This window comes from Mobula birostris, chromosome 5 (assembly GCF_030028105.1).
Source record: "Mobula birostris isolate sMobBir1 chromosome 5, sMobBir1.hap1, whole genome shotgun sequence".
Lineage (NCBI taxonomy): Eukaryota > Metazoa > Chordata > Chondrichthyes > Myliobatiformes > Myliobatidae > Mobula > Mobula birostris.
In genome coordinates, this window is record NC_092374.1 from 62,878,150 (window position 1) to 62,896,962 (window position 18,813).

General features: G+C 42.2%; 1 protein-coding gene across 4 annotated transcripts in view; it reads right to left on the bottom strand.

Annotated features, from left to right (window-relative positions):
- Window positions 1-18,813, bottom strand: part of lpar1 (lysophosphatidic acid receptor 1) — a 107,051-nt gene that overhangs the window by 39,824 nt on the left and 48,414 nt on the right. For all 4 annotated transcript variants that reach the window (XM_072258155.1, XM_072258151.1, XM_072258154.1 and 1 more), the window contains one exon: window positions 12,339-13,083. In XM_072258155.1, coding sequence (XP_072114256.1) covers window positions 12,339-13,074 — 736 coding nt within the window. In that variant the 5' untranslated portion in view covers window positions 13,075-13,083. The remainder of the gene's footprint in view (window positions 1-12,338; window positions 13,084-18,813) is intronic.

Sequence of the window (18,813 nt, forward strand, 5' to 3'; positions counted from 1 at the left end):
CAGCATCAGCATGGCAGAGATCCTCCAGCATTTTGTGTGCGTTGCTCGGTTTTCAAGCATCTGCAGAATTTCTCTTGTTAGTGCAGTACGTGTTCTTTGGAAGGGAAGACAGAATCCAATTTTTTAAAAAGGTCAGAAAACAGAGGAATTCACAGGTTCATGAAGAGTGACTACTGGGTGATAATAACAATTTTAAAAAAGCAGAAAAGGCTGGCCACATTCAAAAGATTGATAAGTTTGATTACACCTCCGGTAATTTGCTCATGTATACTGAGCTATTGGATCAATATTTTGAAGCAAACGAAATAGCCAATGGGAAGCAAGTGCCGATTTTGTTGAGTTCATTGGGTTTAAAGAAATACAATTTGCAAAGTCTGACTGCTCCAACCAAACCAACAGAAATGAGCTTTGCTGATATTGTCAAGGTAATGCAGGAACACTTACAACCAAAACCATCATTATTGATTGCCGAGTGCTTTAGGTTTCATAAGTGGAGTCAAAGAGGGGAGTTCATTTCAGCATATGTGGCTGAATTGAAGAGATTATCTGAGCATTGTCAGTTCAGTAATGGGCTTAATAAGGCACTATGAGATCACTTAGTGAAATCTTAAAAGAAAGCATTCAAAAATGGCTCCTATCCGAACCACAAATTGTATTTAAAAGAGCAGTTGAAATCGCTATTTCAGTAGAAACCGCAGACAGCGATGCAATTGAGTTGCTGTCAGGAAAGAAAGTGAGTGTGAACAAAATTTAACAGAACCAGTCTGGACAAACTAATTGTGTTACTGTTTTGGTGGGGGCTCACTTTCACCAAACAGCTGCAAGTTTAAAGGCAAAATTTGAAGAAAATGCAACAAAGTAGCACACATACAAATAACATGTTGGACAGACAAAAACAAATGGACTGCACAAGAAAGAGAAAAAGATAGAGCCAAGTTGCAGTTTTAAAACGAGCACTAATCTGCACGCTTATACTGGAGAAAAGATGACTCCTGTGGGAATGACATTAGTGACAGTGAAACACAACAGTCAACAAGCCACATTGAGTTGTATGTGGTAAAAATAGAAGGAAGGACCAGCAATGTGGGGACATGATTGGCTGAGACAACTACCCCTTGATTGGAGATCCATCCACCATTTGCAAACCACATCCACTACAATGAAACCAACTGAAAGCAAACTAAGAAAGTTATTGCATAATGCCACAACTGTCTTCATGCTGAACACCATGAACTGTTGCCCAGAGGACAAACAGGAATTGGTGCCAACTTTTGTGCCTCTGGTTGCAAAGCATATTGGAGCAAGGAAGGACCAAGCTGTTCAGAGGAATCTTAAAAGCAACAAAAGCAGTTGTTAATCAGACAGTTACTTGTGGACAGCTGGAAGAGAGTTCAAGGAGCTTTAGGAAACTTGCGAGCATTTGGCTTTTGTGAGTATATAAAAAAACTACTATGCATGCATTAGTTATTGATTGAACTTCAAGTGGGAGACAAAAAGCTGCTTGTAAAAGTAGATACAAAGACCAAAGACCAGTTGGATGAACAGAAAACCAAGAAGAAAGGAGTCAATGGAGATACGAAAACAGAGGATTCATCAGATGAAGTTTTGTATGAGGAAATCAAGAGAAGATATCAGATCATAAAGGGAACAATAGAAGGATTAATAGGAGAATATTTCAGTGAACTAAATGTACCATCACAAGATCAAGATGTACAAACTAGAAAAAAGAAGAAAGGTGGCCAGAGCTGTCAGAACCACTTCTTGTAGATTCAGAATCAACTCCTAAAACCACCATGGAGGAGGCCCCAGAACCTGAGATTGTATCAGAGCCACAAATCTCACCAACCAAGAGATCATCCCAAAGATTAGGAAAGCCTTCACAGCGATGAAATCTTTAAGCCCGAATGGAATAATTTAAAAATTGATGATGCTGTGGATGTCTGTATATAGTAGTTGTGTATATACAAAGATGAATTCTCAGTTGAGTTGGAGTTTATAGTTGAATAGGGAGGACAGTTGTGTATTTAATATTTAATGTTTTCGTAATCTTGTGTGTGTATGTATATATACACAACTGTCAGGACTAACTGAAGGAAGAGTTAGTAAGAGATTTGAAAGTGGGAGGGGGAGGGGGAGATCCAAAATGATAGGAGAAGACAGGAGGGGGAGGGATGGAGCCACGAGCTGGACAGGTGATTGGCAAAAGGGATATGAGAGGATCATGGGACAGGAGGTCCGGGGAGAAAGACAAGGCGGGCGGGGGAACCAGAGGATGGGCAAGGGGTATAGTCAGAGGGACAGAGGGAGAAAAAGGAGAGTGAGACAAAGAATGTGTGTATAAAAATAAATAACAGATGGGGTATGAGGGGGAGGTGGGGCATTAGCGGAAGTTAGATAGATATATATATATTTATATTTTGGTTGGTGAAGCATTCCTGTTTATTTAAATAATTCATTATGGGTTATATGTATAAATACATGAATTGCATGTCATCACGCTACGACATGATACATGCATGCCTCACTTAAAGTACCACAAAGTTAGACCCACATTTTGGACCCCTATGTCTTCCTTTGAATTAGGTTAATGTTTTGAAGTTACAAAACACATGTCTTATTCTGATTTTAAGTAGTGTCTCAAAATTTAAGTTTATCCTTGGGTTATAATTTCAAACAAGTCAAAGCAAAGTTGTGGAAATACTCCAAATACCAAAGGGTTTTCATAAAGAGATCTTCCAACAGGACTTATAATACCAGGGCTATTTAACAAAAGGACCAGCAGGTAAATATTTGAAAAGAAAAAAAAACAAATGTGGGGTGTTAGGAAAGAGCAATGGGGGAGTGGGAGTATATGGAGAGAACTTGCAAAGAGTCATTACAGGCATGACTGGCTATAGTGTCCATTCTGCAACATCCAGGACTTCATGACATGTGGTTCTTTAACTTAGTTCTACCCAAGAAGGGATTTATCTTTCAAGCATTGCCCACTTCCTTTTTACAATTTGCTTCTGTGGCCTCTGACAGTTCAGTCATGATCATAACCAGTACCATTCTCATCTTCAGTTGGTTCATTTGTTATCTCTGGCCACTGACCATCCTGCAGTAAGGGTGCATAGTCATTCCACAGTTATGTTCTTTGTAACTAGTGGCTACCACTGGAAAATTGCAGCAATGCCTTCATCAGATACTCAGAAATGTCACTTTTGATACTTTCCTCAAGGACAATTGTCAAAGTAAGGGACGCAGTTTGGCGAGCTAAGGAAGACAATGATGTGAGAGAGAAAATAGATAATGTGGCGCTTTCAGGAAGATAATTAGCATGTTAAAAATAAGAAGTTTCTGGTAAAAGAAAATTACAGGGAAAGAACTCATTGGAATTGTTTGAAGAATTTTGTTTTATGTATATCTAAATATGTCACCATTTGGCAGGCTCTGTAGTGGTTTTTAGATTGGTAAACATTTAAAGTCAGAGCAAACGCACATTTCTTCTGCCCTTGCATCATTATCTTCTCCAATTTACTTACTTCAGTAAGCCATTCAGCCCATCGTATCCTTGGAGGCTCCACAGACATCACATCCAGTCAGTCCCTTGTGCATCCCTATATTTTCTCGTACTCTTGTAACTTTCTCTCACACATGCCCCAGCTAGCCTTTTTGCCATTTTCCCATACCAAAGATAACTAACCGGAGTCTATAACTAACACATCTTTTGGGATGCGAGAGATTCTGGTGCATCTGATGCAGTCACTAAGTGATACAACTTCTGTACAGCTAACTAATACAATGGGAGGCTGTGCTCACTAGCCATTGAATGCATCACATTGATCGAGGACATTGGGCCAATCTCAGCCTGTACAAATAATTTCTAGCCGCTAAACTCTGTAATTCTCTCCCAAACTGCCACCCTACTTCCTCTAGGGTGCTTGTTATAATTTGTCGTTAGCCAAACCTTTGGTCACAAATGCACATGTGCTAAACCTTGTTTAAGGATACTTCTGTGAGATGGTCATTTACATGATTTAAAACTGCAAGTTACAGCATTGCTTCAAGAAACCACAGTTTTAAAACTTTCCACTTAGTTTTCACATTCATCTCCATGTTAAGCTTTTCAGTGACATGAGGGATAAAAATTTCACCTCTAGCAGCACACTTTTTAATAATTAATATTACTTAACAGTTGTATTAAGGTCGTCAGCCTTGAAGGATCAAGTCATTTCACTAATTACTCTTTGGTCGGCAGAAAGATGTTCCAGAGGTAGTCTGGTAAATTGGAGACCTTGTTTGAAGTTGCATATACAGTATCAGTCTGTACATGCAGCAACAGACGTCATCCACTAACAGCACAGTTACATTGGTCATTCTCACTAACAGCAAAAAATGCACCATATGCTGTTACTAAATGTGCTCCATCAAAACCTTCTCAGCTTAATTTTGAGGGCAAAATACATGCATAGTTATTCCTACGCTGTGTAATTCCACTGCTGGCATTTGACTGACCTTCTGAGATCCCTTTGCCCATCAGAAACATGACCAAACCCTGGGCTCCACAACAGATTAAAAACAAACTCACCAGCAGTCACATCACTTGACAGCAGCATGCAATGATCAATCCTATTACTCAAGTGTTCACATGTCTGTTCGTATGAACGATTACATAGACCCATGCCAGTTTGGTGTCAGCAAGAACTTATACTGCATTGGTTTGAATAATGCACATGTCAAAATGAGCCACTGCACTGGATCATAGCCTTTACTGGTTTTGGGAAAGTTGATGTTTCCATTCATCTAACTATTAGACATGAACTTTGAACAAATCCAGTCCCAGAAGCCTTCTGCTACAGTGCTTCGGTGAAATAAAACACCAGATCCTAGCTTCTGTGCAAATCCCTATTTTTTTTTTCCCTTTTTGGATCTTAGCTTAAGTTGATGGCTTTTTCTACCTTTTTGCCCATTGCTGATCGGACAATGCATTCTCATTCGTCAACTCTACTCAGCAGACAACCCTCAATCTTTGGAATCAAAGATCATGGGCTACAGTTCACTTTAGAGACTTTGACACAAGAACCCAAATTTGCACTCCGGCACAGCATGGTGGAAGCACTACACTGATGGTGGCGGTGTCTTTAAGATAAGATATCAAGTCAAGACTCCTACTATTGAGGCTGTAAAATATCCCATTGGTAATACCTTGAAGGAGAGCAAGAGAATTTGCCCCAGCAAGCTAGTTTATATCTATCCCTCAATCAACTTCACTAAATCAGGTAATCTGATTATTAACACATTGCTGATACAGTCTTGACCCAAAATGTTAACCACCTCTTCATCTCCACTGTTCTTCCATCAGTTTATTTTGTGCTAAGTTAACACTGAACCATCCCCAATGACAACAGCCCAAATCTGGTGCTTCCACCTATGCCAACTAAGTGATCTAAGGCAGCACTACAAGTACAAACAGATAGCACAGTATGTCACTGCCCCACACCAAAACAACAGTTCTTCTAAATGAAGGCATTTGTTTTATCGCAATGTCAAACAAGGAGTTGCTTCCAAAGCTTCTGACAGGATCTGTTGTTAAACAAACTCAAATTATCATGCATGACACAGTACTTACAGTACCAGGCGCTTGCCAGGCTGATAACAAATGGCAGAGGAAACAGCAATTCCTTTAATCACTTTTGGACCAAGACCAGGGGATGGTGTAACTAACATCTCAATGCTCAGCTTATTCTATGTTTAGCCTCAAACTCCACATTGAAAATCCACCATGAAGCTAGCTTCTGTCATCCTGGAATGACAAAGCATTCCTGACATCTCTCAATTACGCCCCACCTTCAGGTAGCTATAATCATTAAACGCAGTTTTGGTCTCCAAATTTGAGGAAGGACATTCTTGCTATTGAGGGAGTGCAGCATAGGTTCACAAAGTTAATTCCCGGGATGGCAGGACTGTCACATGTCGAAAGATTGGAGCGAGTGGGCTTGTATACTCTGGAATTTAGAAGGCTGAGAGGGGATCTTATTGAAACATACAAGATTATTAAGGGACTGGACACGCTGGAGGCAGGAAGCATGTTCCCGCTGATGGGTGAGTCCAGAACCAGAGGCCAGAGTTAAAGAATAAGGGGTAGGCCATTTAAAACGGAGTTGAGGAAAAACTTTTTCACCCAGAGAGTTTAAACGCAAACAACAGGAATTCTGCAGATGCTGGAAATTCAAGCAACACACATCAAAGTTGCAGGTGAACGCAGCAGGCCAAGCAGCATCTGTAGGAAGAGGTGCAGTCGACGTTTCATGCCGAGACCCTTCCTCAGGACTAACTGAAGGAAGAGTGAGTAAGGGATTTGAAAATTGGAGGGGGAGGGGGAGATCCAAAATGATAGGAGAAGACAGGAGGGGGAGGGATAGAGCCAAGAGCTGGACAGGTGATAGGCAAAAGGGGATACGAGAGGATCATGGGACAGGAGGTCCAGGAAGAAAGACAAGGGGGGGGGGGGACCCAGAAGATGGGCAAGAGGTATATTCAGAGGGACAGAGGGAGAAAAAGGAGAGTGAGAGAAAGAATGTGTGCATAAAAATGAGTAACAGATGGAGTACGAGGGGGAGGTGGGGCCTTAGCGGAAGTTAGAGAAGTCGATGTTCATGCCATCAGGTTGGAGGCTACCCAGACGGAATATAAGGTGTTGTTCCTCCAACCTGAGTGTGGCTTCATCTTTACAGTAGAGGAGGCCGTGGATAGACATGTCAGAATGGGAATGGGATGTGGAATTAAAATGTGTGGCCACTGGGAGATCCTGCTTTCTCTGGCAGACAGAGCGTAGATGTTCAGCAAAGCGGTCTCCCAGTCTGCGTCGGGTCTCGCCAATATATAAAAGGCCACATCGGGAGCACCGGACGCAGTATATCACCCCAGTCGACTCACAGGTGAAGTGTTGCCTCACCTGGAAGGACTATTTGGGGCCCTGAATGGTGGTAAGGGAGGAAGTGTAAGGGCATGTGTAGCACTTGTTCCGCTTACATGGATAAGTGCCAGGAGGGAGATCAGTGGGGAGGGATGGGGGGGACGAATGGACAAGGGAGTCAAGGGAGTTGTGTAGGGAGCGATCCCTGCGGAATGCAGGGGGGGGGGGGGGAGGGAAAGATGTGCTTAGTGGTGGGATCCCGTTGGAGGTGGCAGAAGTTACGGAGAATAATATGTTGGACCCGGAGGCTGGTGGGGTGGTAGGTGAGGACCAGGGGAACCCTATTCCTAGTGGGGTGGCGGGAGGATGGAGTGAGAGCAGATGTACGTGAAATGGGGGAGATGCGTTTAAGAGCAGAGTTGATAGTGGAGGAAGGGAAGCCCCTTTCTTTAAAAAAGGAAGATATCTCCCTCGTCCTAGAATGAAAAGCCTCATCCTGAGAGCAGATGCGGCGGAGACGGAGGAATTGCGAGAAGGGGATGGCGTTTTTGCAAGAGACAGGGTGAGAAGAGGAATAGTCCAGATAGCTGTGAGAGTCAGTAGGCTTATAGCAGACATCAGTGGATAATCTGTTTCCAGAGACAGAGACAGAAAGATCTAGAAAGGGGAGGGAGGTGTCGGAAATGGACCAGGTAAACTTGAGGGCAGGGTGAAAGTTGGAGGCAAAGTTAATAAAGTCAACGAGTTCTGCATGCGTGCAGGAAGCAGCGCCAATGCAGTCATCGATGTAGCGAAGGAAAAGTGGGGGACAGATACCAGAATAGGCACAGAACATAGATTGTTCCACAAACCCAACAAAAAGGCAGGCATAGCTAGGACCCATACGGGTGCCCATAGCTACACCTTTAGTTTGGAGGAAGTGGGAGGAGCCAAAGGAGAAATTATTAAGAGTAAGGACTAATTCCGCTAGACGGAGCAGAGTGGTGGTAGAGGGGAACTGATTAGGTCTGGAATCCAAAAAGAAGCGTAGAGCTTTGAGACCTTCACCCAGAGAGTGGTGGATATGTGCAATGCTCTGCCCCAGAAGGCAGTGGAGGCCAAGTCTCTGGATGCTTTCAAGAAAGAGATGGATAGAGCTCTTAAAGATAGTGGAATCAAAGGTTATGGAGATAAGACAGGAACTGGATACTGATTGTGGATGATCAGCCATGATCACAGTGAATGGCAGTGCTGGCTCGAAGGGCCGAATGACCTACTCCTGCACCTATTGTCTATTAACACCAAGCACAAAGCAGAAGCTCAACCGGAAGGCCTAAAGTATGGCCAGGGTGGAAGATTTTAGAAAGTATTATAAAGGCACAAAGACAGGCAAGATCATCAGAGAAGGAGTTCCAGAGTGGAGGCCATTTTCAGCTGAAGGTGCAGCCACCAATGGTGGAACAATGAGGTTCATGGGACGGTTAAGAGGCCAGAATTATGGTAACCTTAACATAATGAAGGTAGGAATTTAAAAGATAGGAATGAAGTCAGTAAAACAAATCCTTCAGCCCATCTCATCCATAGTAACCAGGATGCTCATCTAATTTGTGTACATTTAGTCTATTTTCCTCTAAAACTTCCCTATCTGTGTGTCTTTTGAATGTTATTGTAAATTATGAAGGAATTAGAAAATAAGTGTTTGCAATACAACAGTCATATTGGCTGATGACAGCATTAATATCACTTATGACCACTAATTCACTTCACAACCTCTACCACATTAGCAATTTCATCTCTCCTCCATCCCCCCCAACCCCACTTCCCCTCACCTGGTCTCCCCTCTCACCTGTCAATTTGTACTCCTTCCTTTCCCTGCACCTTCTAATCTAGAGTCTGCCCCCTTACTTTCCAGACCTCATGAAGGGTCTTGGGCCCATAACGTCAATTATCTGACAGCTGCCAGAGGTGAACCAATTAAATTCAGAGCACGGACATTGTGCAAGGTTTGTAAAGATTATACAGTAGGAGGTAGGCCAAGAGGGGATTTTAACATCAAAATCACAAATAGAGCAATGAGGAAATGTGATGGTGCAAGGAGGAGCATCAGATGCAAGGTAAACACATGGGTGAAAGGTGCTGGTTTAGTAAACATCAGTGCAATGAAGCAGAGGGATGCCTAGCTGCAAAATATAAAGTAAAACAACATTTTAGCTTTCAATTCTGCACGTCCTTCAAGATTGCACAGAATTGTTTATGCTGAGCAAGCTAAACAATAGCAGATAAGTTATGGACAACTTGATAAATAGCACTGAGAAATGTTTTAATGATGAAATTTTAAAGGATACTGTACATCCCTGACCTATGTACAGTATTTCCTGTGCCAAGAACCTTGCCTGATGGAAAAGACAGGACTGCATCCCTGAAGCACCTTTCACAATCTCTCAGGATGTTTCAAGGCACAGGGACACAAGAAAGCTGCAGAGGGTGATGAACTCAGCCCAATTCATCAAGGCACATCCTTCCACACCTTTAGCAGTACCTACATGAGCTGCCCCATGAGAGCCGCATACATAAATGATCCCCACCACCCAAGCCATTTTCTCACAGCTATCACCGAAGGAGTGCAAAGCAATATGCTAAGGTTACAACAACAGAATACCAGAGAGCAGTAGAATTAAGAAACAGAGTGTGGCAGCACCACTGGGAAGGGGATGTGAAAGAGGTGATTGGTTCAGGAGTCTGTTAGCAGTGGGGAAGAAGCTGTATTTGAGTCTGGTTGCCTGGACCTGTAACTGACAGAATCCAGCCCCTCAAATCTGTTCCATCATTTAATTAGACCCTGATTAAGTGGCCCTCAGCTCCTTAATGAAACATTAGCTCTGTTTCTCTTTCCACAGATGCTGCCTGACCTGCCGAGCTTTTCCAGTATTTTCTAGGTGATGCCATCCTTTTGCAGTTGCCATCGGGCAGAAGGCACCGAAGCCTGAACTCCCACACCGGGTCAAAGAAGAGCTACTTCATTTCAACTATTTGATTTCTGAACTGACTCTCAAAATCCTAATTACAGTTCAGCAATACTGTGCACAGTTCAGCAATCACATTGCACTGAAAAGTATCCTCCAAGAGAAGTACAACCTTGCTGTGGTTTGGAGGCTTGTGTGCCTCAGTGACCCAGAGAGCTATGTTGGCTCGAGTCCGGACTTTACGCTTAGGGTTACCCATGTTAAACAGATCAAGGGGTGGAGAATGGTCCAACCTTTGACTAAGAGTGGTCCACTGGTCCTCTAGGAGACTAAGGGGAGTTTAGCATAGGACTAAAATTCCTGACAGGTCAAACAAAGCTGTTACAGAAACAGCAGTAAATAATCCCTCTACATCTGGGTGCAACAGTATTCCTGAGTCTCCACCCAGGACTTGCCTGGCTGACAGCAGTGAAAACTGAGAATGACAGCAATACAGAATGGGAAGCAAGCAAGCTTGCACTAACATGGGCCTTCCTTATTCCAATTCTGTTCTTTCTATAAAAATTGAGCGTAATTTATTCCTAGCTTGTGTTTTTTGTGTGAATGCTGCTTCTGTAATGCTATATGCCTGTAATGAAGCTGAAAGTAAGTTTTTCATTGCATCTGTTTACATATATATTTGTGTATAGGGCAATAAACTTGACCTTGACTGCTTCCTAAAGCACTTCCTTAAATTCATTCTTCTGACATTCATTACCCATTCTCAATTGTCGTTAAGTAGTTGGAGGAGTAGACATTTCCTAATGAAATTACTCGGTAGCCTGTGGGGCACTTCCCAAAGAATGCTGTTCTTTCAAGGTGCAAAACCATTGAAAAGCCCTAAATTGGATTGTGAACAGCAAATTTTCACAAACAGTAATGTGTGATAATGACGAGATAACATGCTAGAAATTTGTTCACACGTCTCCAATACAACAATGGTTTGGTGCTGTTGAAAAATTGGTTTAGCTCAGAAATATTCTGAGTATTTTTGTGTCAACGCCATAAGGGATTTCATTTCCTCAATCTTCAAAGGGATCTTCATTCTCCCCAGCTACTTATTCAAGTATAAACCTCCCTTCAGTAACAGCTATTTCTAAAGTCGAAAGTTGTCTGCAGATTTTTTTCCAACTTTGTTGACCTGAAAACTGACCTTTTATTCCCCAGAACCTTTGTGTGTAAAAGGACCAACTTTCAAATTGGATTCTTAGCCCTTCCCTAAGATGATCACAACTCAAGTATACACTCGCGTCAGCCTGAATCACTTTGCCTGTGGAACCAGGGTCATGATCACTCCCAACCTCAAGGATCTCTGCCACCTCTCACAGCTTGTTTCTTGCTAACACTAAGCTCCCTCCATACACAAAAATCATCCGCTCAACCTTCAGCACACAAGCAGGCAAAGTGGACCAGGCTTTTCACTGTACTGCTATGCCTACCCCGAAGTGGAAGGGTTCAGAAACAGTCCTGTTATTACAGACATGCCTATGGAAAACTCCTACCCAGGGCATGTGGCCATAACCCCCTGAAGGTCCCCGTGGTACCTAGAACAGTAAACATTTTCTTTTATGAGGCTGTCGAGCTTCCTCTGACCCCTCATATCACTTTTCCAAACCCATCTCATTAAGTAACATCACTTCTGTGGCTGGATGGGTGTTGCTTACATTGCAACACTTTACGAATTGCCTCTAAAATTTGCACACCTTGAGCAAATGCAAGAAATTTCAAGGCAGACAGGAAATGCTGATAGTGTCAGCTTCAGCATGGCAAGAGACAGGGAACAAGACAACAGTCCATGTAACCGGTAGAGGAATTTCTCGGCTTTAACAGTGCTTGGTGACTCATCCGTTCACTAATAAAAAAATAACATGGACAATTCATTTTAGTGGTGTGAATAAATTCTGACCGGTGGACTGAGCATAATACTCCCAAGGAGACACAAGAGGCTACACGTGCTGGAACCTGGAGTAAAGCAGAGAGTTGGATGAACTCGGTCAGGCAGCATCTGTGGAGGGAAGGGGACAGTCAGTGCTTCTGGTCGAGAATTTTCACTGGGACTAAAAGAAAGGTGAGCTAGGCAGTAGAGACAGGGGGTGTAGAGGATCTATGTGATTGGGTAATGGGAGAAGGGGCAATTCTCTCATTCATTGTTGAGATAATTCTACCTAGTTTTAAGCCTCTTCCAAAAGCTACTACCTCTGTACCAGACTGGAGCATCAGCTATTAATGCACTCCATTCTCTGCACTGCAACAAAAATTTAAAAAGAAATTAAACACCTCCCAACGTTTGAATAGCTGCAAATTTGCTGCTTACTGCCAGCTATAATTTTGGCATTTTAAATAATTTGTTGAGGTGGAACTTTAACCTAAAGGACAGACAGGAAAAGGCAACAAGCCAAAGGAAATAATAAACATCAATGAACCCTGGCAAGCCTTCAGTCGGATAAGGAAACACTTACCAAGCACTATAGCAACAGTCTTCAACAGGCTCATCATAGTGTCACGGTTTCTGCGGGGTCCTGAACTGTGACGTGACATCCTCATAGTCCTCTGACGCACATAGACAAAGATGTGGGCGTAGAGTATCACCATGACAACAAAAGTGACCAGGTTGAAAATGGCCCAGAAGACCAAGTAGGAGCTGCTGTAGAGAGGGGCCATGGTGGAGCAGATCCTGATGTCGCAGAGGCAATTCCAGCCCACACTGGGGATTGCGCCCATGACAATCGCCATGGTCCAGATCACAACAATCACCACCACCACCCGGCGGTTGCTCATCCTGGTGTGGAGCTGCATCCGAAAGACTGTGATGTGCCTCTCAATGGCAATCGCCAGCAGGTTGGCCACGGAGGCAGTGAGGCTGGTGTCAATGAGGCCCTGACGGAGCAGCCACGTGCTGACAGTCAGCCTGCGGGTGTTGGGTCCCGTGTTGAACATGAGGTAAAAGTACGCCAGGCCGGCAAAGAAGTCCGCGGCCGCCAAGTTGGCCATTAGGTAATAAATAGGGAAGTGGAAGCGACGATTCACATAGATGGCAATCATTACAAGTAGGTTGGCAAGCATGATGAAGATACAGACTGTGATGCCCAGGCCCATAACCAGCTTGCTGACTGCATTCCATTCTGTCGCTAGGTGCTTCTTACTGTTGTTGTAAAAAAATGCAATGCTTTCATTGTAGTAACATTGTTCTTCCATCTTGGCAGCCTAGAAGAAAAATGACAAGAATTTACTGCCAATCGTAAGAATTATTTGAATCATTACAGCAATTGCAACATTTGACCTTTGCTTTACAAGTTAAAAAACTTGCAATATTTTCTTTCCGATCTCCTTCAGATTCTTGTTGGAGCATTATGGTACCATGTCTATATTTTGGACACCAGACAGACTCAACACTAATACTTTCCAGCCAAGCCACATACTCCGCAATTCTCCTGGATATCCAATAACAAGTTGTCCACATCTTGTTGGAATCAGACAACTCCCTATGTACATCATAAGAAACTGGAATTTGTCTGGGTCACATGTCCCTCCAGCGTGTGGCTTCATTCATTAAAATAACAGCTAATTATCTACCAACAGCACTACATTCCTTCCCAATTCCCAAAGCCCTTGCTTCTTCCAGCAATTTAAAGCATTAACCTTGGCCTTTAATGCAACTCACATCTGCATTTACAAGAAGTTTGAAAGCTTTCGGCAGGTCAGGCAGCATCTGTAGAAACTTAGAGGGCCAACATTGCTCGTCAAATATGCTTGGTGAAAAATGTTAACTTGCTTTGCTTTCCACAGATGCTGCCTTCCAGCATTTCTGGTTTTTGTTTCAGATTCAAGTATTTTCAATGGCTGGGCGACAAGCCTGTGTGGATGAAGAATCCCAATGATTCACGGCCAAGGGGTAGAGATATTTTTCTTATTCGTAAATGGTTGGCTTTGCGGCCTTGCTCTGGCATCACTAAATGAAATTGCATCTTGCGATTGAAAGTTGATGCCGTCTGTCTCAACAAGGCTACCTCTCATCCTTCTGAACAAGTGCGAGTACTAACCAACCTTCATTTCTCCTCAAGCTGGCTGAGAGATGATCTCCTTTAGTATGAAACATTTTATTTCAAAAATTGACAAGCAGATAAAAATACAAAAATGTTATAGCAAGGTAAAGAGGTATCACAAGGTAAATGACCAAGACCAAACCACTCTCTAACTGGCCTTAATCATGACCAGGAAAAAAAAATGACAAATTGCTGGAAGAATTCAGCAGGTCAGGCAGCATCTGAAGAGAGAAATGGATAGCTGACATTTTGGGTTGAGACACTTCATCTGGTTTAGATGAAAGGCCTCTACTCGAAACACGGCTGGTTCATTTCCCTCCACAGATGCTGCCTAATCCGTTGATTACCTCAGCATTTTGTTTGTTGTTTCAGATTCCAGCATCTGCAGTCTCGTGTCTCTGCTGAAAAGGAAATCAATCAACAGTGCGGAGGTCAAATTACAGGAAGGTCAGTTAAAGTGAGAGAGAAAAAAAAGTGAGAATTCACAGGCAATAAAATAATTTGACATTATAAAAACCTTCAACATACGCAAAATACTGACATGTGATTGAACAATTAAAAAAGGATCCTTTTCTTGGTTGAAGGGATTGTTTTGCTTTCCAATAAAAAAAATTGATCTCATTGTTCAACGGCCACTGACGCTGATTTTCTACTCTTAACTTGGTTAAAAGAGCATTTAATGTGTAAATTAATAAAGTCTTAAAAATAACAGTAATGCCAAGGATAATACATTATTTGCACGCAACTGTCAGTTGAGTAACTCAACTTGCCTGTTCAAGTCCCAAAAGGACTTTACAGTCATGACAGGGAAAACATTACTTCCCCTAGAAAGAGTTTAGACCTTTGCAATCCCTGAAATTCAAGTGGAGAATAAAAATGTCCCTCACTCAGATTCTCCCACAAGTGGCACAAGCACATAATTCCTACAGGATGCAAATGTAACCCTCTCACTGTGGCTTGTATACAAACTTGGCTTGTTAGCTAATGCTGCTAACAGCCACAGGGTTCAGCAGTAAGAAGGCTACCACACATCTAGTGTTGGTATGGCTTGGGGTCAAACAAACAGGAAAGTTGGGAGGTTCCAATTGATTGTAGTGAATGCTGTGTAAATACTGCCCCATACACAGTTACTGTTAGTCAGGAAATGACAGATCATACACCGGCATAAAATTACAAAAGTATATTTACTAATTTTCAACTTTAACAGTTAACAGAAAAAGAAAATTAAAAAATACAGTGATACCACTCCAAATGTTCACACAAGCGTTGGAGCTCCTTTCTATAGTCGGGATACTTCACTTTACTCATGGCGCTGAATTCCCATCACCAACCAACCGCAGGTAGAACTTCCCTTCTTAAAACCATTTATCTGCACAAAGCACTCCTTGCATAGGGGCTCCTCTTCAGCTGGGATCCTCCAAGCATCTTCCTTTGTTACCTTCCACTCACCTCTCGACCCAAGGACCCGCACCCCACCAAACCCAGACTACTGTCCTTCAGACACCTGATCCTGCATAGCTCTCTAGAATCTTCCATAACATCTCACTGGGCAGAATGTCACGACACGATACCAAAACAAACCCAACTGGCTGACATAACATTCCTGAATTGGACAAAAAGGTTCCTTATCTTTAGCCAAAGCCAAAACACTAGTTTATGAAGTTTACTTCCAGGACACACTGCGTTTGCAGAAAACTGCTAAAATAAAAATACCTCAGCATAACAGTAGCAATCTTAACCAGGGCATGACACAAAATAATGGGGTTACCTCCCTCTATTGCTTCATAAATCAAAATCAAACATTCAACTTAAGTGCTGCATTGAATCAGACATCTGGCAAATTAAATCATTATGTGACATGGGTTGAGCCCAGTTCTTCCACTCATTGCAACCCAATTTGATTGATCTTGCTCAATCCAGAGAATTTCTGCATACCTTCTCTGTCAATTTTGTCCCTATTCTTTTCCCTGCAGGAAACTTTGCCATCCTCTCCTCAATAACAAAGTACAAAGCCTTTTTTATTGTTTTCTTGAGGACAAAGAATAACACAGACATTACGAACATGGCTAAAAGTCAAATCACTGCAAGGAAAGAGAGAAGAGAAACTTGTGTCATGAGGCCCAGTCAGACCTTTGCATCCACACCATTTGAAGAGTTAATTCCACCCCCACCGATCAGTTCATCTGTGGATTTAAGGGTGGTCACATGTCTAGAGTTAATCTAGATGTTTTTCCCATGCAACAGTATTTCAATCTCTGCCACTTTTTCAGACACTGACCAACTTGTAGTTGGGAAAAGTTCCCAACTCCCATCTTTTCCTGCTAATAATTACTTTAAACCAATCTCCCCTGGTTACGAACACCACCAAAAGGAAATAATGGTTTCCTGTTCACTGTCTAGGCTTTACACACCTCACTTCAAATTCCTTTCAGTCTCCTCTGTTCCAAAGAGACCTGGTTTATCAGGTCTTTCTTTACAAGTGACATTGTCCAGCTGTGTCAACATCCTTGAAAGTCCCTGGTTTATTCTTCACTCCACCAGAGAGTCAGAGTAATACAGCACTGAAATAGGCATATCGAGACAACTTGGCAGTGCAGCCCATCTCCATCAACTCCCATTCTACTTATGGCTCATATTCTTGTAACATCAATTGTTTTCCCTCCTCCTTTCACCCTACTCTCCAGATGCCTGAACACTTTCCTGATGTAGTCACTCATTTATCCTCCTTTCTACCTGGGTTTGTACTCTCTACACAATCTCCTTTACATGAGAGAAATCAAATTGTTTTGTAATTGGATTGCTAAATATTTTTCAGTCCATGGGGAGAACACTGAGCTTCTTGTTGCTTCTTTAATTTTCGATTCCACTCTGACTTCCCTTGGCCTCTTCCACCATTCCTAAGCCCAACCAGGGCAGAAGCAGCATGGAGGTGAAGTGCAAGCCCATGATCGACTCCATTTCTCAGCAATCTCGCCAATTAAAACGTCAAAGAAGATTGAAAATCATCGAGGATGAGAGCAGAAGGTGGGCAAGTGTTCAGCGCTGTCAAGTGTCAAGTCTCTCTCTCTGTCTCTCACACATATACACACACACACACACACACACACGCTCGCTGATCCCGGAGGAAAGTCCTTGCATTCAAATGGTCTCTCCCTCTCACTTGATGCTGCCGGAGTCCAAGGTCTTGGGCAAGGTTTAATCGACGCAGTTTGTGGATCGGACTCTATAGTTCACAGTATGATGTGTTTCTGATCAGTTTTTTTTTGTCGCTATCTTGTGCGATTTCGATTGGGGCAGACTAGCTCCCTGCGGCCTGAAGTTAATGTATGACACAGTGCTAGATTGAACTGAACTGAGCTAAACTGAATATGCCTGGACACTTTCGATGACTTGTGGGTTTGTGTTTTACATTCTGTGTTTATCTCTCTATTTTATTGCCATTTGCACAATTTGTTTTTCTCCTCCCCCGCCCCCCTGCCCCCGCATTGGGGTTTTGATGTTTTTCTTTGATCAGGTTCCATGATTTTCTTCATTTCATGGCTGACTGTAAGACAACAAATCTGAGGGTTGCATCTTGCATATGTACTTTGATAATAAATGTACTTTGAATCTTTGATAACTAAAATTGTATGCAACTTTCAATCTGTGACACTGCATTTATAAACATTTTTGCGCTACTCTTTTAAAAATATTTCTAGTACTGACTGCCTTATGTCCCAATTAATAAAGACAAGTAATTGAAAGTTTTAAAAAAAACTGCACAGTTGGGAACTTGAAAAGCAGAAAAATCTGGAAGCATCCATCCTTTCTCAAGCATTTCCGCTTTTATTTCAGATTTTCAGCATTTGCAGTTTATTTATTTTCAGTGTCAGCTCAATAAGGTGCTGAATCAGAGTTCACTTTCACAGCCAAGTGTCTCCAGCTCATCCTACATGGATTCCAACCAAAATTCCACCTGCTACAAATTTGTATCTACCCAAGCTCAGGTGTACAAATTCAAACATTCATGAAGCACCATCCTACGTTCAATGCTATTCATCAACATATACTGAGTGGCCACTTTATTAGGTATCCCCGTTCCTAATAAATTAGATACTTGCATTAATGAGCAAGTGTATATCTGTATCTAACAAAATGGCCACTGACTACATGTCTGTAATGCACAGATGCTGCCTAACTTGTTGTGCGTTTCCAGCATTTTGTTGAGACAAATGCTGGAATGTGGAGCATTACACAATTAAGGCAGGATCTTGGCCCAAAACATCATTTCGCCCATTAATGCAGCTCCACCAGCAGAGATCCTTCATCAGATTGTGTATTGCTCCAGTATTTTCTACTTCTGTATAACACAACACCTCTACGCTTTCTCAACTAACATACCCACCCCAAACCTGCTAATTCTAGACCCAAGTTTCAAATATGACAGCTTTGTTTACAAAATTGTCCACACTGCACAACTTATTCATCTGCCCCAATCGATTACTCCGTATGTGCCTGGTAAGAATCTTGTGCGAAACTCTCCATGACCTACTGAATAAACAGCAGAGCACACTTTCGAATGGACTCATTCAGCTTCGCTGTCACAAGGATTGTTACAGAAAATCTTTCCTACCAAATGCAACAAGCATATACAACAGTTCATCCCTGTGCAACAGAAGAACACACATCATAGTACAATAGTCTGTTTTATTATTTTGTACATTATTGCACATTGGTACATTAATGTGTATACTATTATTCTGTATTTTCTTATTAGTTAATAAACACACTGCTAAGTGAGTTTTGAAATGTTGCTGCTGCAACAAAACAATTTCCCACTTGGGATCAATAAAGTACTTATTATTATTAAACTCATCTCGTATTTAATACAATTCATCACATCAGCATTGCA